Here is a 27372-nt window from a genome sequence, read left to right on the forward strand (position 1 = left end):
TTAATTTTTCAGGTTCTATTTTAAGGGCCACGGATATTTCACAGGTCATTAGAAAATTATTTTTACTTTTTGCTGAAATAGTAGCTTGCTGTCACATTTTGTTAGAAGACAGAAAAATTGTATTTAGGGTTGAATTACCTATTTTAAAGTATGTTAGTCACTGATTCTTCCCAAGATTTGATACCTGTTTATTACCCCCTTGTTTATTGAGTTCCATTTTTGACTTCGAATGTGAGGTAAAATTGGGGAGGGAGGAAATTCATTCCAGAGTAAATTGAGCCATTGGTATTATTTATTTCAAAATCTCCTTGAAATGAAGAAAATTAATGTAGAATTAAAGAAAAACTGCTGTTTTATTAATAAACATAAAGGATTTAAATTATTTTCAGTTCCTGTTGACTGAGATAGCTATATCCACCTTCAAATGGTGATGGATATCTTAGCTTTGGATATAATTGTGACTAAGCAGTTAACATTCTGGAATTATTTCTCAGCAGTATTTGTTATATGGGCTGAGCTTATCACTTTGTAAAGTTGTCTGTAATGCCTACACCCATCAACCTGCACCGGGACCATAGCCCTCCGTACCCCTATCATCCATGTACTTCTCTGAACTTCCTTTAAGTGTTGAAATCAAACTTGCATGCACCACTTGCACTGGCAACTCATTCGATACCCTCACAACCCTCTGAGAGAAGTCCCTTAAACTTTTCACCTTTCACCCTTAACCCATGACCTCTAGTTGTAGTCCCACCAAACCTCAGTGGAAAAAGCCTGTTTGCACTTACCCTATCTATACCCCTCATAATTTTGTATACTTCTATCAAATCTCCTCTGTCTTCTATGTGCCAAGGAATACAGTCCTAATCTATTCAATCCTTCTATATAACTTGGGTCCTCTGGACCTGGCAACATCCTTGTGAACTTTCTGTGTTCTTTCAACCTTATTTACATCTTTCCTGTAGGTTAGCGACCAAAACTACACATGATATTCCAAATTAGGCTTCACCAACGTCTTATAAAACATCAACATAACATCCTATCTCCTGTACTCAACAATTTGAATTATGAAGGCTTATTTACCTATGCTGCCACTTTCAATGAATTATGGATGTGCATTCACAAATCCCATTGTTCTACCACACTCCTTAGTACCTTACCATTCACTGTGTAAGACCTACCCTGGTTCTACAGAAGTGCAATACCTCGCACTTGTCTGCATTAAATTCCATATGCTATCTTGCAGTCCATTTTTACAGCTGGTCCAGATCCTGCTATAAGCCATAATAGTCTTCCTTGCTGTCCATTACTCCCAGTCTTGGTGTCATCTGCAAATTTGACACCATATTACCCACATAATCAACCAGATTATTGAAATAGATGACAAAGAACAACACAGATCCCTGTGGCACTCCACTAGTCAAACGCCCCCAGTTGGAGAGGCAACCACCTACTACGACCCTCTGGCTTCCCCCATAAAACCAATGTCTAATCCAGATTACTATCTCATCTTGAATGCTAAGTGACTAAACCTTTTTGACCAACTTCCCATGCAGGACCTTGTCATGCCTTGCTGATGTCCATGTAGACAACATCCATTGCCTTGCCTTTATCAATGTTTCTGGTAATTTCCTCAAAAAAAAACTTAAGATTGGTTAGACACGACCACATACAAAGCCATGCTGACTCTCCTTAATCAATCCATGCCTATCCAAATACTCATTTATACGGTCCCTCAGAATATCTCCCAATAACTTTCCCACCACTGATTTCAGGCTCACGGGTTCATAATTTCATCTTTCAGGGTATAATTATTTATATCCCTGAAGATGAATTCGAATTGTTGGGTTAAATATCAAACATGAGTATGTTCAAATCAAACAAAATGTGCTACTCCTTCTCCTTTATATTGACATTCCTAGGTTTATGGTAGAAAAGAAATACACTTGCTGTTTGATTGTCTTTATAAACTATGCTTGATAAATTTCTGCTTGCTAACTCACATCTCCTTATTTTTATGGGACTAGTTGCTCCTTAGTACATAACTTAGAGCAATATCATCTTCAAGTCCAAACTGTATCAAAGTAATCTGAGACTTTGCTCTGAGTGGCTAAATCAGTTAATTTTAAATTTGTTCAACTACTGGACAGAACATCTTTTATAGTTAATATATGGCTCAATATCACTGATGTTAGAACTTGCTTTCAAGTGCTAAATAATATTTATATTGATAGTTTAGTCTACTTAATTTCCACAAAAGAAATTCTTGTTTAAAATTAAGTTTGCATTAGAACAAGTCGCAGGAGTAGACTATATAACATGAACTTGCCCCACATTTCTGTAAAATCATGGCTGTTCTCATGGCTGGTATATTTATGATCTTTATTCTCAATTGTTCTAACTCCCTTAGTGTTAAAGTCTACCAGTTTTAACTTGAATCAATTTGATGGCTAAACCTCTGTAGATCTTGAGGTAGCAAATTCCAAAAATTTACACTTGACTGGCAGACCACAGTTTGTGCATCTTCAGAGCAGTGTGTCAGACATGGCTATAAGCAGCAGTGGACTGTATTGGCTCCCTTCCTGTTTACCCTGTACACCTCGGATTTTAGATACACACTGAGCCACGTCATCTGCAGACTCAGCAATAGTTGGGTATATAAAGGAAGGATGGGAGGATGAATACTGGGCCCTGGTGGAGGACTTTGTCAAATGCTGCAAGCTGAATCATCTGCAGCTCAACATCAGTTGGACAAAGGAGATGGTGAAGGGCTTTTGGAAGACTAAGCCTGCACTGCTTCCTGTTACTATTGATCGTGAGGACGTGGATATGGTGAGGACCTACAGGTCCCTGGGGGTGCACTTGGATGATAGGCTTGAGTGGAGCACCAACACAGAGGCTGTGTACAGGAAGGGCCAGAGTTGCCTCTACTTCCTGTAGAGACTGAGGTCCTTTGGAGTATGCAGGCTTCTCCTTTACGTGTTCTACCAGTCCATTGTCACCAGTACAATCGTCTATGCAGTGGCGTGCTGGGGCAATGGCACCAACACAGGTGATGCCAACAGGCTCAATAAACTGTTTCGAAAGGCTGGCTGTGTTACAGGAGACAAACAGGACTTACTGGAGGTTGTGATAGAACAAAGGACCTTACGAAAAATGCTGGCAATTATGAACAATGTTTCTCACCCTCTGCATGCCACCGTGGCTGAACAGAGGGGCGCTTATAGTAATAGACTAAGACAACTGTGCTGTTCCGAAGAGTGCTATATGAGGTCATTCTTACCCTCGGCCATTAAACTCTATATTGAGTCAACTTGTAGCTGGGCATGTGATGACCCCCTCCTATTAGACTGTTTGAGGTAACTTATTTTTTATTCCTCCTTACTTTTCTAATATTTGTTTATCTGTGTACTTGTAATGCTACAGTGTACTGTAATTTCCTTTGGGATCAATAAAGTATCATCTATCTATTTACCTTAGTGTAAAGAAAAGTTTCTCCTTCTCTTTCCTACTTGGTTGTTCCTTTATCCTTAGGCTTTGCCTCCATTCCCAGGTTCTCCATGTTGCAGAATCACCCAAGATTGCTGGATTTTGTATGTCATCCATATCACTTTGTTCTTAAGTACTTTGTTTTGCCACTTTTAACATAAATAATCTTGTTCAAAAAGGAAGTGAATTTATTTATCCATTCCTTCCTCTAGTTACTGTCTGGCCTTCAGGATTTTAGTTTTGCTAACAATGTATTTGACTTGACCATTCAATGCTGGTACTTTGGTTTATTTGTAGATCAAGCAAGAATGAACGATGTAGTTCTTAATGTGTGGCATTTTGTTCCTTTGTGTAAAATAGATTCAATATGGTTCAAAGCAATTTTGACAGGAAGTGATTTATAAAGCAAAACTATCCCATCACTATTTACTTCCTATTTTTTTTTTTAAAGAGCTGTAATGGTTATATATGCTGTTTCAAATCCAGGGCAGAATTTGATTCTGCAACCAATAACATTGAAGTCCATCTTCACTGGGGTCCCAAGTACAAGTTTGAAAATGGTGCCTTACAGCCTGCTTCCTCCCAGCGGGACAGTGTGTTGACAATAACCATAGACAGGAGAAAAACTATTGGTGATCTCATGCAGACCATTTTCCAGGTGAGTGCACAACATTGGTTAGTGTCAGTGATGTACTGTAAAATATATATATAAAAAAATTATTTCTGGATTATGGTACTTAGACTTGTGGAGCCGAGAAGGTGATATTCAGCCCATTACAACATTGAAGGAGTTCTCTATTTCTTACTCTCTGCTCTTTACCCAATATCCGATTCTCTTTTAGATGTTGGCTTTTCTGTTCTTCCACCGTTCTTTCAGGCATCTCAGCAAGTGATTGCATAAAGAATATTCTTTCTTCCCTTGATGGAATTTTTGCCAATTATATTTAAACCATTATTATAGACATGAAATATATAGGAATTAGCAAAACAGGGCTCTTTAAAGAATTCCTTCTATTTTCCTTTTATTTAAATTAAAATCAAAGTATTTGACCCTCTTATTTTACCAAGATAGTTTTGTTAATTGTACAAACAGAAGTTTTGCACTGTTATTTAATATTAGTGCCCAGTAAACTTATAACCCAAGAGCACTTAAGGACATTTACTTTATACAATCTAGTACATATATTTAACATAAGGAGTGACACCTCGTATCCATCTGGGTGGTTTCAAACCTGATGATATGAATATCTGTCTTCCAGTATCCACTCCCCCTTTATTGTTTTCCACCACTCTGATGGCCTTCTCACCCCGTCCCCTCACACACCTCATGACCTATCCATCACCTCCCTCTGGTTCCCCATCTCCTTCACTTTACTGTCCTATCAGATTCCTTCTTCCTCAGCCTCTTTTGCCTATTATCTTCCAGCTTCTCATATCATTCCTACCCCCATTACCCACCTTCCCCTCACCTGATTGTACCTATTAACTATGAGTTTGTACTCTTCCCCTCTGCCCTACCTTACTCTGGCTTCTGCCCTGTTCCTTTCCAGTTCTAATGAAGGGTCTCAACCCAAAATGACATCTGTTTATTCCCCTCCCTAGATGCTGCCTGACATGCTGAATTCCTCTAACATTTTGTGTGTGTTGCACATGTCTTGGGGTTCATGCAGCATATATTCCATCATTCTGAAGGCTCATGACTATCACCTATACAAGATGCAAACTCGTATTTTTTGTTCTTAATTTTATCTAAAGTAATCTATCAATTTCTAATATAACTAGTTTGTTCAAAAATAATCAATCAGTTTTTAGTTGTTGAACATAGTCTTCAGGGTTAGATACAGGCATGAGAGACTTTCCCTCGTGAATTGTCATTGAATGCCTTTTACTGACCCAGCTTGAGCTTTTAACAGTTTATTGACTCGTTCCACATCATGACTGTTCACTCACTGATGTTGAATCTTTGGAATTTGGTGCCTGAGAGAGCTGTGTTGAGTAGTATATTCAAGAGATTGATAGATTTTTAGATATAGAGGAAATCAAAGGATATGCGATTTCTGGAGGAATACAGTGCTGGTTAAAGATCAGTGATTTTATTGAATGGTGGCACAGGTAGAGTAACTAACTGACTGCTTCTATTTATTTCCTTTACTTTCACTATTAATTATGATTCTCTTTTCCATTGGCCCTATTATGATTCTGTTAAAAGCTTTCATTCTCTTTAGTTGTCCATTCTACCGAAGCATATTTAGTCTGGTGTTCAAGGTCTTTACGGAAATACTTCTTTGCATTATTTATGTGCTTACTAAGATACAGTGTGGAATAGGTCCTTCCACCCCTTTGAGCTACGCCATCCAGCAATCCCAGGATTGAATCCTAGCCTAATCACGGGATAATTTACAATGACCAATTAACCTACCAACCCGTAAGTCTTTGGAGTGTGGGAGGAAACCCACGTGGTTACAGGGAGAGCATACAAACTCCTTACAGGCAGCGGTGGGAAATGAACCTGGGTTGCATTGTGCTAATCACTACGTTACCATGCAGTACTTGTCTCAATGCATGACCAGTTATCTTGGCTTTCTCTTAATACTCTTGTTTTAATTATCTTCCACAATGTTTATAAAAATTCACGTATGCATATTTTCACTCACTTCCATGAAGTTTTCTCTTGAAATCCAGTGCAAGTTATAGATTCTTCCTCCTATGCCAGCTCTACAATTTATACTTCAGTGCCTCCCACACATTTTGTACAAACTTGACAGCAATAATCAGAACAGCACTTGAGTGAATTATTAAAAATGTAACCTATCCATTGCTTGAACTGAGAGGAGCATTTTAGATACAGATAAAGAACAAATTATATAAATTCGATATGCTTTCCTCTTGAAAATGCAATAGCGAGTACAAATGTTTACTAAGCAGATGCTTTGTGGTATAAGGTGTTAAGTGTATGGCAGATTTAGATGTAGCGGTAATGAGGTAAAATTTTAATTAAAATAGGGAACCGGAGATGGCACAACAGGTGGTAGAAAGATTACTAGAATATGGTTGTAGCCAGTAGATACAACATTGAAATCAGGTGGAACCTAAATGATGAGAAGAAGAAATTGAAACAGTGGGAAGACAGTAACTTGGAATGAAGCCAAAAAGAGAGAGTAAATGAACACCAAATTTTGGGGTAAGTCAACTCAAAGAAGTCAAAGAGCAGAGTGAGGTATCAGAAGGTGGTGTCACTCGCTGCAGAGTACCCAGGTTGTGCCATTTAATTCATAGTTTTAATGTGCCTGATGGAGTTACAGAATGTTTTGGCCATTGATTTCCCAATGATGTTTTTTTTGTGGGGGAGCCATTGTCTCGCACTAGTGTGGCACAATTTTATTTACTACTTATTGATCATAACTAAATGGTGTTTTTGATCTTGTTCAACATGACGCTGACTGCCTCATTATCTAATCAATTGCAAAAATGCCAGCACAGGCAAGATCTCCACCACTAACCCTACCATAGAGGAAAATGTACTGATAATCATTCACACCTGGTTGGATCCAAAACATTGTGATTGTAAGTTTCTGCCCCAGGAATTTGGTGAAGGAATTTACACTCCATGGCCACTTTGTTAGGTACAGGAGTGGAGCCCAGTGTGCTCTTCTGCTGCTGTAACCCATCTATCTCAAGGTTCAACATGTTGTGCGTTCAAAAATGATTTTCTGCACATCACTGTTGTAACACCTTCTTGTCAGCTTGAACCAGTCTGGCTATTCTCTGACCTTATTATCAAGGATTTTTTGCCAACAGAACTGCTATTCACTGGTTCTGAAACAACAGGAATTCTGCAGATGCTGGAAATTCAAGCAACACACATAAAAGTTGCTGGTGAAAGCAGCAGGCCAGGCAGCATCTCTAGGAAGACTGCACCTCTGGCCTGCTGCGTTCACCAGCAACTTTTATGTGATTCACTGGTTCTGGTTGTGTTTTTTTTTTTGTTTTTCACACCAATCTCTGTAAGATCTAGAAAAAAAATCCCAGGAGATCAGCAGTTTCTGAGATACTCAAACCACCTGTCTGGCACCAACAATCATTCCACGGTCAAAGTCACTTAGATCATATTTCTTCCCCCTTTGCACTGAACAACAACTGAACTTTTTGACCATGCCTGCGTGCTTTTTTGTATTGAGTTGCTGCCACGTGATTGGCTGAATAGCATTAATGAATGGGTATACAGGTGTACTTAATAAAATGGCCAGTGAATGTATAAGCACAGTTTGAAGTTCTGTAACTACAACCATCTACATGTATGTATACTTTAGGACTAAGTAGTGTAGAGACTTCCCCCAGTTCTCAGTGTAGAACTTGGTCAAGACTAACTTGATCTCAAGAAAGATTCCTCTTAACTAAACTCTGCTGTCTAGTTCTTGTCCACTTCTGGAACACGGGGTCTGAGGCTGGCATATCAGTGAGTTTTTGCCATTTGATTGCATACTGAACTGTATTAACTATCACTTGAGAGGTTAAGCCTAAGCTGATGAGTTGTTAATTGGCTGGATGAAATTTTTATGTGTACCGAAGTCAGGACATATTTGGGCAATTTTCAAAGTTCAAAGTATGTTTATTATCGGAGTAGGTATACAGAATACGACTCTGAGATTCGTGTTCCCACAGGCAGCAACGAAACACACTATGGAACTCATTCCTAGAAAAACATTCAGTGCACGGAAAAAAGAACAAATTGTGCAAATGGCAAAATGCGAGCAAACAATACATAGAATATCAACATCAAACCTGGAATCCAGGAGTATTCAGTTTCATTTAGTTTAGTTCAGCACTGCAAGGCACAGAGCCAGTCTTCACTGAAGCACCCCAGTCCTCACTGACCATCTCGATGAAACTGCTCAAAAACAGGGGAAAAAAAAGTAACTGGGATCCAGTACCACGTGCAGCATGAACTTCAAAGTCCCCCAAAGTGAGTCTACAGCCGCAAGTCTCGCCAGTGAATCCTTGCAACATGAAACCCAAAACTTTTTTACTTTCCTCTGACAGCATCTAGCAAGAGGGAGAGGAGGATCGGTCAAACACAGACAGATGGCACTGAACACCCAGCCATTCTCCGCTCTCGTCTTTGTTGACCTCAACCTTGACGCCTCAAATGAAGAGGAGCAACGGAGTCAATTATGGTCTCCAAGCTTTCAGACCGAACTCCCTTGGAGACAGCAAAGCACAAAATCGTTCAATCGGCCCACGAGCACATAATTAAAATATAAATCACAGGTTCCAATCGCACGCAGCTTGGTAGCAAAATCATATTTGAAAAAAGTAAAAGAAGTAGTTTTGTGAGCTGTCTGAAAGACGTCGCCGTTGGTCGCATTGTTTGCCAGCACAGTCTTGAAGCAAGGTAGTTTCAAGTTTTCCACTGTCAGATGGTTGCCAGTGAGGTAGCTGGCTAGAAACAAAGCTGGTACTGGACCAAAAGTCTTCAGTACTAATCCCAGAATGATTTTGGGACAAATGGACAGAATGAGATTGGCTGAAGACCGACATCAGGGTGTGTATAATCAGCTGCCATATTTGTAGTATATTGCCTACTCTTGAGAAACTGTTTTACTGTAAGATGCTTCAGAACCTCCTGAAGTTACAAAAAGTGTTCCACAAGTTCACATGTTTCTTCTGCAACACATAAAATTGTGATGAAACTTAGTAGGTCAAGCAGTATCTATACAGAGAAATAAACAGTCAATGTTTCAGTTCCAGACCATTCATCAGGACTCATAAGCTCATAAATTGTGTTTGTGTTTCTTCTTCTGCCCATTTGGCTCAGGTGTTCTTTCATTTACTTGTATTTTGTATCCTCCCATGTTCTCCTTAAAGTATCTGCTCTATTCTCTTGGGCCTGCTAACTCTCTCTCTGTTGCTGTTGTTCCCTCTTGCTTGTCCTTTCTTTTAGATGTATCAAAAATCCTAAATGCTCCATGGGATTAATATTCCTCTTTAGAGGTGTAATTGTTAGAAAAAGCAGATAAACCATGTGTAAATAATTACAGCAATTAACATTAACTTAAGTATATCTCATTGCAGCAGTTGGAATTCTGGAATGGCGATATGGTAATAACTCGTGCCAAGCAACTGTCAGCTGGTCTTCATCTTTATGAGACCTTTAAAGGTAAGGATTAAATAAGTAAAGATTAAAAAGTGCAAGTTGCCTCCACTGATAACAGCATCTTTCCAAAGCTTACTACTGCCTGTATAGATAATGGGAGGATAACTTGAGGGTGGGGGGAGGAGTGGGTGAAGTGGAGGGGAAGTGTCTTTGGGCCTTTTGAACCACAAGTTATCTTTTGATGGATCCTACAGGTTTAACATTCTTGGAGCAGTTTTGTTAAAAAGGAAAATAGTCTCTATTTTAACTGATTATCTGAATACTCATTCAATCTGAATTCAATTAATTGCTTTCCAGGATATTATAGTTCAATGGTCCCAACATTGTAGCATTAAAAATTTGGTCAACTTTAACAATTTTTACTTTTCCAGATATTTATAGTTAAACTTATGAAGAATCTTTTGGGTTATAATTGTATAATATTACTACTTTCAGCTGACAAATATTACATGTCCATTTCTAATTGTGCTCAAAATATCCTTTGTAATTTTCCATTTTCAGTATAGCTTGACCATGGTGGCATCATGCAAACAAGACCAGTAAAGCTGTAGTGCCACAGCACCTTCATAAAAATGCTGCTTTATGAGTGGAACTGTAGTCTTATGTGGGTTTCTTAAATCCTGTAGTTTAGGTCAAAAGAAAGTAAAATAATATTTTTTCAGCATTCTTAATGAGCAAATAAATGTAAAAAATTATTTTCAATGGTTGCCTTTTCAAATCTGTACTCAGAACAATTTCCACAGTTGCTGTCCTACTACCATTCATGGCTGATCAGTTTTAATTATATTCAAAGTACTGACTGCACTTTTCCTCCCTTCTCAACCCAGAGGATCATATCTCTCTGTACAGTTTGGGAATTACAGATGGAACAACTCTTTTTGTATGGAATGGTAACAAGGTAATAAGCAATCAATTTTTCTTGTGATTAGATTAATTTTCCCATTCTGTACTTTGTCAACTTTGTTTTGCGCTCATGAAGGTGTGAAGGTTGTTACTGCTGGAGAAGGATTACATTTTCTATTTTGGTTGCCATGTTTCAACATCAGATATTGAATAGTTTAATACTGGTTCAATAACATGATTCAATAAAGCACTGGTGTTTCTCCATGCTGTATATTCGGTGCCCATTTTATGCATGTAATGTTGCCAGTTTGGTGTTGAATTCTGGAAAACTTCGTCTGATAGTTGGGTCTTAACTCATTTCCTAAAATTTTTTTTAAGGTTTGTCTCATCATTTTGGAGTGGAGATCTGGGGGATTGGGAATACTCAAGTGAGCAAGGTTCGGTGGAGGGACAGGGTTAAACCCCTGACACCTGGAACTTCCATCAGGCTGGAATTTAGAAGAACGGGGGGTGACCTAATTGAAACCTATCGAATGGTGAAAGGCCTTGATAGAGTGGATGTGGAGAGGATGTTTCCTATGGTGGGAGTGTCTCTAAGAGTAGAGAACGCAGCCCCACAATACGGAAGTGTCCTTTCAGAATGGCGATGAGGAGGAATTTCTTTAGCCAGAGAGTGGTGAATCTGTGGAATTTGTTGCCACAGGCAGCTGTGATGGCATACTTAAGGCAGAGGTTGATAGATTCTTGATTGATCAGGGCATGAGGGAAGGGTGGGGGAGGGAAGGCAGGAAAATGGGGCTGAGAGGAAAAGATGAATTGGCCATGGTGAAATGGCAGAGCAGACTGGATGGTCCAAATGGCCTAATTCTGCTTCTGCATCTTATGGTCTTGTGGAATAAAGAGTTCAGAGGTTAACATAAATTTTTATCAATGTTTTGGGCCAGGAGTCTTCATCAGGATGTCTTGGCCTGAAATGTCGACTGTTTACTCTTTTCCGTAGATGCTGTCTGGCCTGCTGAGTTTCTCCAGCATTTTGTGTGTATTATTTTGATTTCCAGTATCTGCAGATTTTCTCTTGTTTGTGATAAATTTTCCATATTGTGCCAGTTCTCCCTGTCACCCGACCTTGTACGTTCAGTTGACTGAATGTGATAATTCTAGGTGTGGATGTCTTCATGATCATGCTGAACTGGAGGTACATGAAGGGCAAGAGAGCATATAGTCTGTCAAGTGTCTTATGTTGAGTTAGTCAGGCTGAGCCCTAATTTCATTGACCTTCCTGAGATCTATTCATCTTAATAAACATCTAAACCTACTTAAAAATATTTTTACCTGGGGACTACCACTATCTTTGAAAAAAGGGGCACTTGGGTTTCCCTTCCTCTGCCACCGATGCTGCCCTTACCTGTGTCTCCTCCATTTCCTGGATATCTGCGCTCACCCCATCTTCCCTCCACCTCAACAGCGATAGAATTCCTCTTGTCCATGTATACCACCTCGTGAGCTTCTGAACCCAACACATCATTCTCTGCAACTTCCACCATCTGCAGCGGGATCCTACCACCAAATACATCTTTACTTCCCATCTACTCTCCACTTTCCGCAGGGATTGCTCCCTCTGTGATTCCCTTGTCCATTCCTCCCTCTCACTACTCTACATCCAGGCACTTATCCCTGCAAGAGAAAGAAATGCTACACCTGCCCATTCATCTCCTCCTCCAGCTCCATTCAGGGCCCCTGCCCCAAACAGTCCTTCCAGGTGAGGTAACAGTTCACCTGCGAATCTGTTGGGGTCATATACAGTATCTGATGCTCCCAATGCGGCCTCCTAACACTTTGTGAAGCACCTCCACTCTATCTGCAAAAATCAGAATTGCCTAGTGCCCAAACGTTTTAATTCCTATCCCCATTCCTGTTCTCATATGTCAGTCCATGGTCTCCTCTTCTGCCATGATAAGGCCACTCTCAGGGTGGAGGAGAACACCTTATATTTGCTCTACATAGCCTCAACCTGATGGCATGAACATTGATTTCTCCTGGTAATTTTTTTTCTGTTTTTCCTTCCCCTTCCCTCTTCATCTATTCCCCTCTCTGGCCTCGTACCCCTTCTCCTCACCTGCTTATCACTTCCCCCAATGCCCCTCTTCCTTCCCTTTATCCCATAGACCACTCTTCTCTCCTATTAGATTCCTCCTTCTCTTGACTTTGCCTTTTCCACCTATCACCTCCCACCTTCTTACTTCATGCTCCTCTTCCACCCACTTGGCTTCACCTATTACCTTCTAGTTTGCCCTCCTTCTCCTCCCCCTACCCCTACATTTTCATTCTGGCACCTCTCCTCTTCCTTTCTAGTCCTGATGAAGGGTCTGAGCCTGAAATGTCAACTGTGTATTTATTGTCATAGATGCTGCCTGACCTGCTGAGTTCCTTCAGCATTTAGTGTGTGTTGCTCTGGTCTTCCAGCATCTGCAGAATCTCTTGTGTTTATCTCTGGCAAGGTCATCACAAATTACGAATGTGCCCTCTCTGGTCTTTTCTGATTTGAACAAACAGATACTTGCCCCTTATTTTCCCTCTTCTGAATTTCCCTTCCTCCATATGGAATAATCTTGTGATAAATAAGCCTAACTAAAACTAGTGGCATAATCTCTCTGAAACCATACAAGTATTTTGTGGGAGCAATTAAGATTATCACGCTGTAATTTAAAGTATTAGACCTCTTTTGACAGTACACTGTACATGGCTATAAATTACCATGTAGTGTCATGTAGATCATGTAGACCATCTCCCGTCAAGATGGCACCAGCGAACAACGATTCCTCAGGTGACATCTTCCAGATGGTCAATCATTTCAGTTTTTTTATATATCCGATTTATTCTTTTTATCTTAATTTTGTTTTTGAAACTGTTGGATCCCGTGACATACAGTCTGTAGTTTGATCAAGTGAGCTTGGGATATGCTGTCCCTGAGAAAACTCCAGGGGAGAGAAATGTGAGAGTGAGCTACCATGAGGAGAAGCTCAGATATGAGACAAGGGGCCATGATTGACTACATTTCTCCCTGATTAAAGCATCGTGGAAGATTGTATCTATTATTTGGCTCTAATTTTGTTTCTGTTCTAGAATTCTCTGAGAGGAAATTGTTCAATAAGTATATTTAATGTCAGAGAAATGTATACAGTATACACCCTGAAATTCTTTTTCTTCACAAGCCTCCATGAAAACAGAGGAGTGCCACAAAGAATGAATAACTATTAAATGTTAGAACCCCAAAGCCCTCCCCCAACTCCCCCACCCACGCACAAGCAGCAGCAAGGCAACAAAACCCCCACAAGAGCAAAAAAACATCAGCACTCCCCACCAAGCACTCAAGCGTGCAACAAAGCATCAATAAAGACACCGACTTGCAGTTCCCAAAGACTACTTGTTCACCTGGTTTTCAACATACCACAGGCTCTCTCTCCCTAATAAGGGAGAAAGAGGTGTTCCCTTTCACAGTGAGAAAGGAGACATGATAAACAACTCGCTGATTTATGGAGATATAAGTCTGTTGCGTCGCTTTTTCCGAGCACTGTGCCTCTGGGCACACAGCCAACAGCAAGCCCACTGTTTATGATCTTCCTTGTTCTCCCATGATGCATCAGTCATGGGCAGCAGCACCAGCCTTGCATCCACCCGCCTCCAGAGCCACGAAAATCTGGCGTCCTGAAGGCGTGGTAGTCTTCTAGGGAAGGGAAACGTCAACTCAGACTATGAGAGGCCTGCGTCGGGCATTTTCATGCCTTACAATGCGCAAGTTGGAAGTCTTCTAGGCCGTGTCCTTAGCATATTGAAAAGCAGCCAGTCACGAGGCCCTGAGAACAGGTCTCATTCCCGCAAAGAATCAAAGTCAGAGTGTAACTCCAGGTTAGGGTCTTCAAAAGAACCTTGAAAGGGAAAAAAAAGAGATATCAAAGATAGATAAAGCTGTTTCCATAGATGCAAGCAAAGGAGTCACCGTTTAGTGCCGTCATCACTCAGCCTCTTTCTTGGCCTGCTTCTTTGTAGTTTCTTTTAATGTTTCCTTGTACTTCTCTATATTCTCATATTTCAAGTGCTCTCTGCCTATAGATATTTATGTCTGGCTCCTCTTCGATGACTTCAGCTTCCCTGATAATGATTGGCACTTCCTTAATGCAAGAAGTTTAGATGGGCCAGAATTTGTTAGGCGTGTCCAAAAAAGGGTTTCTTACACAATTCGTGGACAGGGCGACTAGAGAGAAGAGGCCATACTAGGCGATGAACCTGGTCAGGTGACAGATCTCTCAGTGGGTAAGCATTTCAAAGACCGTGACCAAAACTTCCCTGACCTTTAGTATAGCCTTAGACAAGGAAAGGAGCAGATTGTATGGGAAAATATTTAATTGGGCGAGATGTAGTTACGACGCTATTATGCAGGAACTTAGGAGCATAAATTGGGAGCAGATGTTCTCAAAGGAATGTACAACAAAACATGGAGGTTATTTAGGAGCACTTGAATGGGATTCTGGATAGGTTTGTCCAATTGAGCCAGGGAAAAGAGGAAGGAACTATGGGTGACAAGAAAGGTGGTATATGTAGTCAGAAAGAAGGAAGCATGCTTAAAGTTTAGGACGAAGATCAGGCAGGGCTCCTGAACGATGTGACATAGCCAGGAAAGAGCTTAAGCAGGGACTTAGGAGAGCTAGAAGAGGTTATGACATGACCTTTGTGAGTAGCAATAGGGAATACCTCGAGGCATTCTACATGACTGAAAAACAAGATGACTAAAGTGAGGGTAGGACTTATCAGGAATAAAAGAGAAAACATGCCTGGAGATAGGGGAGGTCATTAATGAATACTTTGCTTCAGTATTCACTAGTGGGAGAGACTTGATGAATGTGAGGACAGTATAGAACAGACTATTCTGCTGGCACGTGTCAACGTTAAGAAAGGGGATGTGCTTGAACTTTTGAAAAACATTTGGATAGATAAGTCCCCAGCACTGATTGGATGAACAGTGAGATCTTGGGGTCCACGTCCAAAGATCCATCAAGGTTGCCACACAAGTTAAGTTGTATGGTGTGTTGGCCTTCGTTAGTCAGAGATTGAGCTCAAGAGCTGTGAGGTAATTTTGCAGTTCTCTAAAACGCTGGTTGGACCACACTTGGAGTAATTTGTTCACTTCTGGTTGCCTCATTATATGAAGGATGTGGAAACTTTAGAAAGAATGCAGAGGAGATTTACCAAAATACTGCTTGGACTAGTCTTATGAGGATAGATTGAACTAGGTAGGTAGAGCAAAGGGGGATGAGAAATGAGTTGATAGAGGTGTACAAGATGATAAGAGGTATGGATAGAGTGGACAGCCAGCATCTTTTTCTCAGGATGGAATGGCTAATATAAGGGGAAATAATGAGAGGTGGGTGCATGGAATGCCCTGCCAGGGGTGGTGATAGAGGCAGGTACATTAGGGGCATTTAAAAACTCTGTGATAGAGCAAGAGAGTCACATTATCACAGAGAGAGAAACTATAGGGGGGGATGTCAGAAATAGATTTTTTTTCACACAGTGGTGAGTATATGGAATGCACTGCCAGTGCTGGTAATTGGAGTGCATACATTAGGGAGATTCAAGGAGACTCTTAGATAGCCACAAGGATGAAATAAAAATGAGTTGTTTTGTGGGAGAGAAGCCTTAAATTATCTTGGAATAGGTTCAAAGATTAATAGAACATAGTGGGCTGAAGGGCCTGTTCTGTGTTCTTTTATCTTCTGTCTATATGTAGATTCGTCCTCTGTCTATTTTTTTTCTGTTCGCTGAACTCCCCCCTCTCCACCCCATCCCCACGACCTTCATTGTCACTCACCCATTCACTTCAGAGTCTCCTAAAATTCTATTAGTGGCCTTTTCAACTGCCATGATACCTCACATTGCCATAATCCTCAAACACTGACAATGGTCAGCATTCATATTTATGCTTATTGAATATAGTGATTATACCCACTGTTACTGGTTGACACTAATCTTTGCATAAATCACAATTATCCATTATTTTAAAGAAAATGTAAGCTCTTTTTTGTTGTGAATAAATTTGAGTAATTTCCTCGAGTTACTCAAAATGTTCTCAAATTCTTAACAGTTCTCTTGCCATATGGTGGTGAATGCAATTTAATCCACTGTCTAAGCTGAAAGCATTTCATAGTATTGTTCACAAATACTGTCTGATTAGGAAAGAAAAATTGGGCATTTTGCATTTTGAGAGTCTCAATACCATAAGAAATAGGAGGAGACCAGCGAGTCTGCCCTGCCATTTCATCATGGCTCATTTATTATCATTCTCCTGTCTTCTCCATGTAACATTTGACGCCCTGACTAATTAAGAATGTATCAACCTCAGTCTTAAGCATTCTCTATAACTTTGCCTCTACAGCTGTGAGTGGCAATGAATTCCACAGATTCACCTCCCTCTGACTAAAGAAATTCCTCCTCATCTCTGTTCTAAATGGATGTCCCTCTATAGTGAGGCTGTGCCCTCTAGTCCTAGACTCACCCACTATAGGAAATATCCTCCCCACATCCACACTACACAGACCTTTTACTATTCAATAGGTTTCAATGAGATCCCCCTCATTCTTCTAAACTCCAGCAAATACAGGCCCAGAGCCATCAAACGCTCCTCATATGTTAACTCTTTCATTCCAAGAATCATTCGCATGAACCTCCTCCTGACCCTCTCCAATAGCAGCACATCTTTTTTAAGATGAGGTGTCCAAAGCTGTTCACAATACTGCCAAGTGCGGTCTGAACAATGCCTTATAAAACATCAGTATTGCATCCTTGCTTTTATATTTGCCTTCCTTACCACCGACTCAGCCTGCTAGTTCACCTTTAGGGAATCCTGCACAAGGATTCCCAAGTTCCTTTGCACCTCTGATTTTTGAATTTTCTGCCCATTTAGAAAATAGTCTCACCTTTATTTCTCTACCAAAGTGCATGACCATACCCTTACCTACACTATATTCCATCTGCCGCTTTTTGTCCATTCTTCCAATATGTCCAAGTCCTTCTGCAGCCTACCTTCTTCCTCAACACTAACTGTCCCTATTTTTGTATCATCTGCAAACTTGGCCACAAAGCCATCAATTATGTAATCACAATCATTGACATATAACGTAAAAAGAAGCGGTCCCAACATTGACCCCTGCCGAACGTACTAGTCACGGCAGCCAACCAGAAAAGACCCTCTTTATTCCCACTGTTTGCCTCCTGTCAGTCAGCCAAACTTCTAACCATGCTAGTATCCTTTGTCCATCTTGCTTGTTATTTTCTTAAGATTTCCAACAGATTTGTCAGGCATGATACCCCCTTAAGGAAACCATGCTGTCTTTGGTCTTTTTATATCATGTGCCTCCAAGTACTCCAAAACCACATCCTTAGTAATGGACTCCCAACTTCCTAAACACTAAAATTAGGCTAACTGGCCTGTAATTAATTTTCTTTTGCCTTCATCCCTTCTTAAAGTCTACAATTTTCCAATCTTCCAAAACCATTCCAAATTCTAGTGATTCTTGAAAGATCATTACTAATGCATGCACATCTCTTCAGCTATGTCTTTCAGAACCCTGATGCCTGCTCCACCTGGTTCAGGCCTACCTTCAGACCTTTCAGTTTCCTAAACACCTTCTCCTTAGTAATAGCAGCAACACTTACTTCTGCCTCCTGACACTCTTGAATTTCTGGCATACTGCTAGTGTCTTTCACAGTGAACACTGAATCAAAATGCTTATTAAAGATTGTCCTCTATTTCTTTGTCCTCCACTACTGCCTCTCCAGTGTTATTTTCCAGCTGTCCAATATCCACCCTCACTTCTCTGTTACTCTTTATGTATTTGAAAAAACAATATTATATATTTGATGGTTTTTAAGTACATCCCTAAACAACTTGTGACTAGTGGTGTCTCAGTCTGAATCGCATGGAAACTGCTGGAGTGTGGGGTGGACATGTGGACCTGTTTGTGGTGTTTCATGGGGGATGGGGAATACTCAATGAAATATATCTATTGGTCAAGATACTCTAACATCTCCCCTACCATTTTAGGTTGTGCTGTGAAGTCTCATTTAGGCCTGTACAATAGGGCAAAAGTAGTGACTGTTCAAACATCTGTTCTGAAAACTTCCTCTGACAGAGCAGAATTCCCTTGAATCTTTAGAATCTACAACTTGCCAAGTGTAACTGTTGAACCAATGCTGACACCTAGAGTATAGTTGTAGAACTAGTTTCTTATTTGGTGTGTTTCTTTAGATTTATTACTCTTTAGAGACTGGTTCAGGTAATTGTAGCTGAGAGATAAACATACATTTTTAAATGGCTTGTAGATTTCAGTATGCAGCATCTTAGTATGTATTTGTTATGCATTTACACTCAGGGCTCAGCTTGTGCATTTGACATGCATGTATGTGTTTGGGTGTTGTTAATATTTAAAGGATCTGGCACTAAACAAGTTACTGGTTACCGTGCAATTATTCCCTGCTGTGAATATTTCCATTTTTACAGTCCATTGTGTTGTTTTGCTCATCTGTTTGTTTCATTTCTCCTTTAACTTGTGGATCTGTTGCTTCCCTATCCTTTGGGTTGCTAATGCTTTTCTGCATACATATAGGTTGGTGTTGTTGTGAATAGTGTAGAGGATTGTCGAAGATTGCAGAGGGACATTGATAGGATGCAGAAGTGGGCTGAGAAGTGGCAGATGGTGTTCAACCCGGAGAAGTGTGAGGTGGTACACTTTGGAAGGACAAATTCCAAGGCAGAGTACAAAGTAAATAGCAGTATACTTGGTAGTGTGGAGGAGCAGAGGGATCTGGGGGTACATGTCCACAGATCCCTGAAAGTTGCCTCACAGGTAGATAGGGTAGTTAAGAAAGCTGATGGGGTATTAGCTTTCATAAATTGAGGGATAGAGTTTGAGTTGCGAGGTAATAATGAAGCTCTATAGAACCCTGGTTAGGCCATACTTGGAGTACTCTGTCCAGTTCTGGTCGCCTCACTATAGGAAGGATGTGGAAGCATTGGAGAGGGTACAGAGGAGATTTACCAGGATGCTGCCTGGTTTAGAGAGTATGCATTATGATCAGAGATTAAGGGAACTAGGGCTTTACTCTTTGGAGAGAAGGAGGATGAGTGGAGACATGATAGAGGAATACAAGATATTAAGAGGAATGGGTAGAGTGGACAGCCAGCGCCTCTTCCCCAGGGCACCACTGCTCAACACAAGAGGATATGGCTTTAAGGTAAGGAGTGGGAAGTTCAAGGGGGATATTAGAGGAAAGTTTTTTACTCAGAGAGTGGTTGGTGCGTGGAATGCACTGCCTGGGTCAGTGGTGGAGGCAGATACACTAGTGAAATTTAAGAGACTGCTAGACATGTATATGGAGGGATTTAAGGTGGGGGGTTATATGGGAGGCAGGGTTTGAGGGTCAGCACAACATTGTGGGCCGAAGGGCTTGTACTGTGCTGTACTGTTCTATGTTCTAATATCTTTGATACAGTTTACATCAGAAGTAAAAGGATTGCAGATCTATAGTTCAACTTAAATGCCATCAAGATGGAGATAACCTATGTATAGAAATTACAGATTTTGCTTATGTAATCATGTAATTTAGAGGCTTAATGTTATTGTATGTTTTGTTAACTATTCTGTTGCCAGGTTGGTGGTGTAAAGATACAAACGGGTGAGGAGTTTGAGCCATTACTACTTAAAATACTGTATCCCAGAATGAGGCGTAAATCAGAAACTGAAACCATACACTACAACGAGACACAAAAGGTGTTCACCCGGAACACATTGCTCAGTTCAGTTCGAGAAGCTCTAGCCTTATCAACAGGAATTTCTCCAGAGGAGTTAACTCTTTTTTATAAGAGATTGGAGAATGAAATGTCCTCAAATTGGGTTGCGTATGCCAGTGAAGATGCACACAAAACCCTAGCAGAATTAAAACTTAAGGGTGGCGATTCTGTGTTAGCAACAGACCAGAAATACTATGACCTGAGGTAAGAATTTAAAGCAATTTGTATCAGTGCTAAAGACTTACCAAATTTTTTTCTAGAGCCTTAAACTATTGGAGAAAAATATTGACAGTTCCATTTGCATTACTCCCTGAAAATGCTAAAGGAATTTAGTGATCAGTCTCTATTAGATGTTAATCCATTATCCTAAGCTCCCAAGTGTGGTTTTGCCAGATTCTTATTTGATAGAAGTTTGAAATTTGGTCCTTGCAATAGCATTTTTGAAAGTAACATTAAATAAAATCCAAGTTCTTCCTCTGCATGTGGAAAATAAACTGTATTGGAAATACTAAAATATGAGTAAAATCTGTGCTTTCATCAAGAAAGGAAAAACAACTGCAATTGATTCCTTGTTTGTAATTCAAGTAAATCACCTTGTACTTAATGGCTTTCACAGTGTTCCCTGTCCCAATGATATCCTTGTAAATGTAGCACCACAGACTGATCGCAGCTGGCTACAGATCAAGAATTACTGTGGTGAAGGAGTGTCACAATCTGCAGGGGCAGTGGTGACTGTTGCAGTTACTATGGAGATGGTGAGTAGTTTTGTGTGTTATTTAAAAGATAATGCATGCCATTATTAAAATTCACAACTGCTTAGATCCTGTACTTGGGTGGCACAGTATTGTAGCAGTTAGCGTAACACTTTACAATTCCACCGATCAGTGATCAGGGTTCAGTTGCCACCACTTTCTTCTTACTATCTGTACGGAGTTTGTATGTTCTTTCCATGACTCCATGGGTTTCCTCCAGGTACTCTGGTTTCCTCCCACGGTCCAGAAATGGGTTAGCTAATTGTGGGCATGTTTTGTTGGCATTGGAAGCAAGGTGACACCTGCCGGCTGCCCCCAGCACATCCTCGGATTGTGTTGTTCACCGATGCAATCGATGTATTTCACTGTAGGTTTCGAGTACATGTGACAAATAATTCTTTAAGATCTTTATTCTCTGAAAAATAAATGGTTTATAACAGTTACTGCTGTCACAGAGGGTGAGTCATTTAAGGTTGGGAGTACTGTCATCAATTCCATTTCATTCTCTCCTCCCTCATCGCCTTTCAGAACTGTGATGGGGGTGAGCCATATTTTTGAAATTATGCTATCTTTGTAAAGAAATTTCCATGTTGATATTAAATGGCAAATTCTAAGCCTTTGGTCTAGCTATAATGACAGAGTGGAGATGTATACCCTTGGTATATGACTTGGAGGGGAACTTGTTGCCTTCACATGCTCTTCCAGTGGACCTTCTAGTTGGTAGAAATATTGGGTTTATGGTCGATGATATGATTAGATAAAAATTCTGATTAAAAGCAGATTGAGGATTGAAATGTGTGATGTCATGAGGGCTGTTATGAAGTCAGTACAATGGGCTACTTCTGGATGCTCTTGCATATTTTACGTCATCTGCTACAGTGAAAAATTGGATTAAAGAAACAACCAATCTGAAATGTGAAACCAAAACATTCTCTCTGTGGAAGCACTGGGCAGGCCAAGCAGCATCTATGGAGAGGAAAAACTGGACCTGAAACTGGCAAGTAGCTAATGCTTTGGCTGTACAGTATGTAAGATTGAAAATCAAATATGTCCAGGTTATGATAGCCCAGCAACTTAGCACTGGTGCTAGGAAAAGCAGTGGAGACTACAAGGAGTAAATAAGAAATGAAACAAAACAATAGGTAGAATAATGTGAAAGTGAATATAATAAAATGTAATAATAATTTCTGAATTTAAAAGGCAGTTTAAAAGTATTCAAAAAGGGAATGCCTGTAACCTCACAAATCTGTTTCCGAATTAATTTTATTCTCACTAAGAATATGATTTACTTCAGTTTAATAATCTTGTTTGAATCAAATATCTGGAAGTTTTCAATTTCATTTTTATAAAGTTCACTCGGCCTGAAACGTCGACTGTACCTCTTCCTAGAGATGCTGCCTGACCTGCTGCGTTCACCAGCAACTTTGATGTGTGTTGCTTGGACTTCTCTACACTATTTTCCATCTGCCATTTATTTGCCCATTCTCCAAATCTGTCAAATCCTTTTGCAGAGCCCCAGCAACAACCCCTGTGGAACACCACTGATCAACAGCAGACAACCAGAAAAGGCCCCCTTTATTCCCACTCTTTGCCTCCAGCCAGTCAACCAATCTTCTGTACTCTCAGGGCTGCTATATTTGGTGCAGCTGTGGCCTGTTCTTTGCTCCCCCGCCTCAGTAATCACCTCGACTGCCATCCAGTTCATCTGGGGTCCAGGAAGGATCGAGTCTGACAGGTTACAATACACAAGTCCCCATAGAATGAAGGCAGAAGTGGGTCTAATGTTTCCCTCATCCTGATGACCAACTTTGTGAGTGGTTTTACCAGGCTGTGTACGGATCCAAAGTGCATGCACACCATGTGTCACTGTGTACTGAAGTTCTACCTATCCCTAATGTTGCAGAGGATAGTCTGGTCCTGTTACCATGCAATGTCCTATTTAGTTAAATGTTGCCGCACCACCTGTCATTTGTGGAAAAGTTCTACCAAGAAAGCACCTTTGACCACAGGTCTAGCAGAGAAAGTCTTGCAGAAGCTGTGGGACAGAGACTCTGGATACAGTGGAGTGTCTCCCTAAGCAACTATCCAAATCATCAGGCAGAATGCATCATCGTCAGAATTCACTAACAAGCACAAAGATCTCCCTTCACTGACATGGAGAGGGACCCTCAGAGTGAGATCCTTCCTGTATAGATGACATATAATCCCCAGCACACACTGCCCTCGGGATAGTTCTGCTGAATGGAAATAATCACCCACCTCTGAAGATTTTGGATTTGCTGAGAAGGTGTGGAGAAGGATGCAAAGCTCCTTCTCTCAGTTCATTCCCAACAGAAGCATAACAGTGGACTCTGATATACAGGCTGTCCCCGGGGTACACTCTGAGACAAACATCACGTGGTGCTGGAACATCATCAGTTTGGTGAAAGGTCCTCTTTGATCTGCCTAAAACTTGTTGGTCTTCTGGCACAGTGAGATGCTGCTGAAAGGCACATTCCAGGCTACAGGACCATGCATTGAGGGATCCACTGAAGTTTAGTGCAGCCTATACCAAAGTTCTGTAAGGAAACGCCACCTGCTACTGCACATGGAAGGGCTCAGTTGGGTGAGGAGTGAAGGCCCTCAAACAACAGAAGGGTGTATCACACCACATAATTGACAATGGTACCATGGTTTTTAAAAAAAAATGTTAACACAATCTGCTAATGACCATGAATGTAAAATTTTGCACTTTCTTTTTCTTTCATATATTTTTATTGTGAATGAAGTTTATTTTTGAAATATATAAAAAAAAGCTTGTTGAGATGAATGAAGACTTTCATATCCAACAGTTTCTCCAGTGACTTGGTCACAGTTACAACAGTTAGTCTTAGTCATACTTTATTGATCCCGGGGGGAATTGGTTTTCGTTACAGTTGCACCATAAATAATTAAATAGTAATAAAACCATAAATAATTAAATAGTAATATGTAAATTATGCCAGGAAATAAGTCCAGGACCAGCCTATTGGCTCAGGGTGTCTGACCCTCCAAGGGAGGAGTTGTAAAGTTTGATGGCCACAGGCAGGAATGACTTCCTATGACGCTCAGTGCTGCATCTCGGTGGAATGAGTCTCTGGCTGAATGTACTCCTGTCCACACCCAATACATTATGTAGTGGATGGGAGACATTGTCCAAGATGGCATGCAACTTGGACAGCATCCTCTTTTCAGACATCACCGTCAGAGAGTCCAGTTCCATCCCCACAACATCACTGACCTTAGGAATGAGTTTGTTGGTGTCTGCTACCCTCAGCCTGCTGCCCCAGCACACAACAGCAAATATGATCGCACTGGCCACCACAAACTCATAGAACATCCTCAGCATCGTCCGACAGATGTTAAAGGACCTCAGTCTCCTCAGGAAATAGAGATGGCTCTGACCCTTCTTGTAGACAGCCTCAGTGTTCTTTGACCAGTCCAGTTTATTGTTAGTTCTATGTGATTGTATCACTATGTGAATTATTTGCTAAACCATTTTCTTTGTTTTATTTTCTTTCAGCTCGTTTCAGAAATTAAAGCTAATGCAATTGAGAAACTGGAGGAGAGAAGTGAAAAAGGTAATGAGTACCTTTGGAAGTAAAGACAGTTTTTTTTTACAGGAATTCTCACTATCCAGTATGATGCAGTTTTCTGTGCAATCCAACAAACACTCCGTGGCCACTTTATTATGTACAAGAGGTGCCTAATAAAGTGGTTACTGAGTGTATTTTTGTATGTTCATGGTTTTCTGCTTTTGTACCCATACACTTCGGGGTTTGACATGAAGAGCGTTCAGTGATGCTCTTCTGCACACCACTGTTGTAATGTGTGGTTGTTTGAGCCTTTGTCAGACCAAACCAGTCTGACCATTCTGCTCTGTCCTCTTTCATTAACAAGGCGATTTTATCCACAGAACTGCTACTCACTGGATTTTTTTTTGTTTTTCGCACCATCCTCTATAAACTCTGAAGACTGTTGTGTGTGAAAATCCTAGGATATTAGCAGTTTCTGAGATACTCAAACCACCCCAGCTGGCACCAACTATCATTCGGGAATCAAAGTTACTTAGATTACATTTCTTCCCCATTCTGATGTTTGGTCTAAACAACTGAACCTCTTGACCATGTCTGCATGCTTTTATGCATTGAGTTGCTGCCACATAATTGCCTGATTAGATATTTGCATTAACGAGCAGTTGTAAAGGTGTACCTTGTAAGTAGCCACTAGGTGTTTGTACACCTTCAGTAGATGATGGGAGGAGGCTATACTTGAGGTGTAAGAATAAGAATTATGACTAATATCATCTTGCTTCATCTAGTGATATTACCCACACCAGTGTGATATTACATTAAAACATTATTTACTCATAAATACAAAGCTGTTCGCAAAATCTTGCAGTTTGCTGTGTGTCCCCAGCATTGCAATATGCATTTGAAAAGTATCTTATTCACTCAGAATGCTTTGAATGCCAAAGTTAAGGAAAAATATATAGATGGAAGTTTATTGTTTCTCACTGAAAGTCTTAATCAGTGAGAATTGGTTCTCTGTTACTAACCAGGCAGGAAAAGGGACACAGATTGAACCATTTTTCGAATAAGTCTGATGAAACTATGTGTTTTTTTTTTAACAGCTACTGCACATAGATCTAGTTAATTAGATGCTATTTTGTCTTGCAGAAAATGAGATCTGTCTGAGACCAATTGACAGAGTTGGAAAGCTCCTCCCACCAGGTGGGTGCACTACTCTTATAATGGGCTCCATGGGTTTCTCCTTCTGTCCACCTTGGTGCTTAACTCAATTGCCTCTTGTCTTTGGGAGAAGTCATACATGATTTTCTCTTTGACCCATATGCTTGTACTTGATATCTGTTTGCATCTTGCCTCCAGTATATGAAAATTTGACCGTGAAAGAAGCTGGGTTGAAAACAGGAAGCACTTTGGCACTTTTTCCTGGCTGTACTCCAACTGACACACAGGTAAGAGAGGTTAGGGTAGTTTCCAAAATGTATTGACAAGTGCTATTTCTTGCATTTAAAGGTGAAAGTGCTTAGCAAATATTCATATTTGCATTTGTTCTAATACTGTTCAGTGCAATCTGTTAATTCTTGGAGAGGATTACTTTAAGCTATGGTGTTTAGGGTTTGAGCTTTGTTAAAAGAAATGCTAGCATTGACTTTTGAAAAAGAAATAAACTGGAAAAAAATCACCAAAATGTCCATAAAATTCTTTGTAAGGTAGAATCCAAGTGTGCTCTGCTGTGTGAACAAAATAAATTAGAAGTTTTTCTATGTTGCCTAAATTCAGAAGCATTAGAATGGTAGCTTCCGTTTCTGGGGATTTTGCTTTTACCATAGTTACAAGTTTGGCTTCATGAATTGAGAATGCTCAACTCATTTCATAGTCAAAATCAAGTTTATTGTCTTATGCACAAGTACATGTATTAAAAACTTAGCTTCAACAGTATCACAGGCAGATAACATCATACAAGCAGAATCACAAGAAAAACATAATTACAAGAAAGAATACAATTGGAACAAAAACTCTATTTTACTGCAAAGTGGTTATAATCTTGCTGATTTGCAGTGATTATGCTTTAATTGAATCATTGAAGGGTAAGTAGCTACTCTTGAACCCGGTGGGATTCTAAACATCTGTACCTCCTGATAGCTGTAAAAAGAGGGAATGGGCCAAATGGTGGGGATCTTTGATGATAGATGTTGCTTTATTGAAGCAGTACCTCCTGTAGGTACTACCAGTGATGGGAAGGGATGTGCCTGTGATGTATTGGGCAAAGTCCACTACTCCTAACATGATGGACTCTTTTATTCTCGTAGCTTGGATCATATCCAATGGAAGAGCTCAATAGTTTGGAAATACAAAAACTGCAAAGTCTAGAACCCAGAGCAAAAACGAACTGTTGAATTCTTGAGTGGAGACCCTTCATCCAGGTTGCAGTTGACCTGGAACCTGGACTGTCCCATTTCTCTCTACAGATGCTGCCTGATCCACGGAGTAACTTCAGCAGTCATTTTTTCAAATTAAATAGTTTGCATCGTCACAGCCTTTTCTGTGGTAATTCAATGATAAATGAATATTGGCCCTGATCTTCCTAAGTCCATGCACTACCTGTACTTACTGTTCAGGTTCCCTATTCCCCTGAAGTAATCTTCTCAGGATACAAGAGGGTGATACCTGAGGGCTGTAGGCAACACAGCTAAGCAGATGGGCTGCGCAATCTCAAGTGATAATGGATGTACAGTGGCCCATGAA

General features: G+C 40.4%; 1 protein-coding gene across 3 annotated transcripts in view; it reads left to right on the forward strand.

Annotated features, from left to right (window-relative positions):
* usp40 (ubiquitin specific peptidase 40) overlaps positions 1-27372 on the forward strand; it is a 131806-nt gene that overhangs the window by 56950 nt on the left and 47484 nt on the right. For all 3 annotated transcript variants that reach the window (XM_072261331.1, XM_072261332.1, XM_072261333.1), the window contains 8 exons: positions 3976-4147; positions 9562-9646; positions 10471-10541; positions 20191-20534; positions 20947-21085; positions 24624-24681; positions 25780-25833; positions 25990-26078. In XM_072261331.1, the coding sequence (XP_072117432.1) occupies positions 3976-4147; positions 9562-9646; positions 10471-10541; positions 20191-20534; positions 20947-21085; positions 24624-24681; positions 25780-25833; positions 25990-26078 (1012 nt within the window). The remainder of the gene's footprint in view (positions 1-3975; positions 4148-9561; positions 9647-10470; positions 10542-20190; positions 20535-20946; positions 21086-24623; positions 24682-25779; positions 25834-25989; positions 26079-27372) is intronic.

This window comes from Mobula birostris, chromosome 6 (assembly GCF_030028105.1).
Source record: "Mobula birostris isolate sMobBir1 chromosome 6, sMobBir1.hap1, whole genome shotgun sequence".
In the NCBI taxonomy this organism is placed as follows: Eukaryota; Metazoa; Chordata; class Chondrichthyes; order Myliobatiformes; family Myliobatidae; genus Mobula; species Mobula birostris.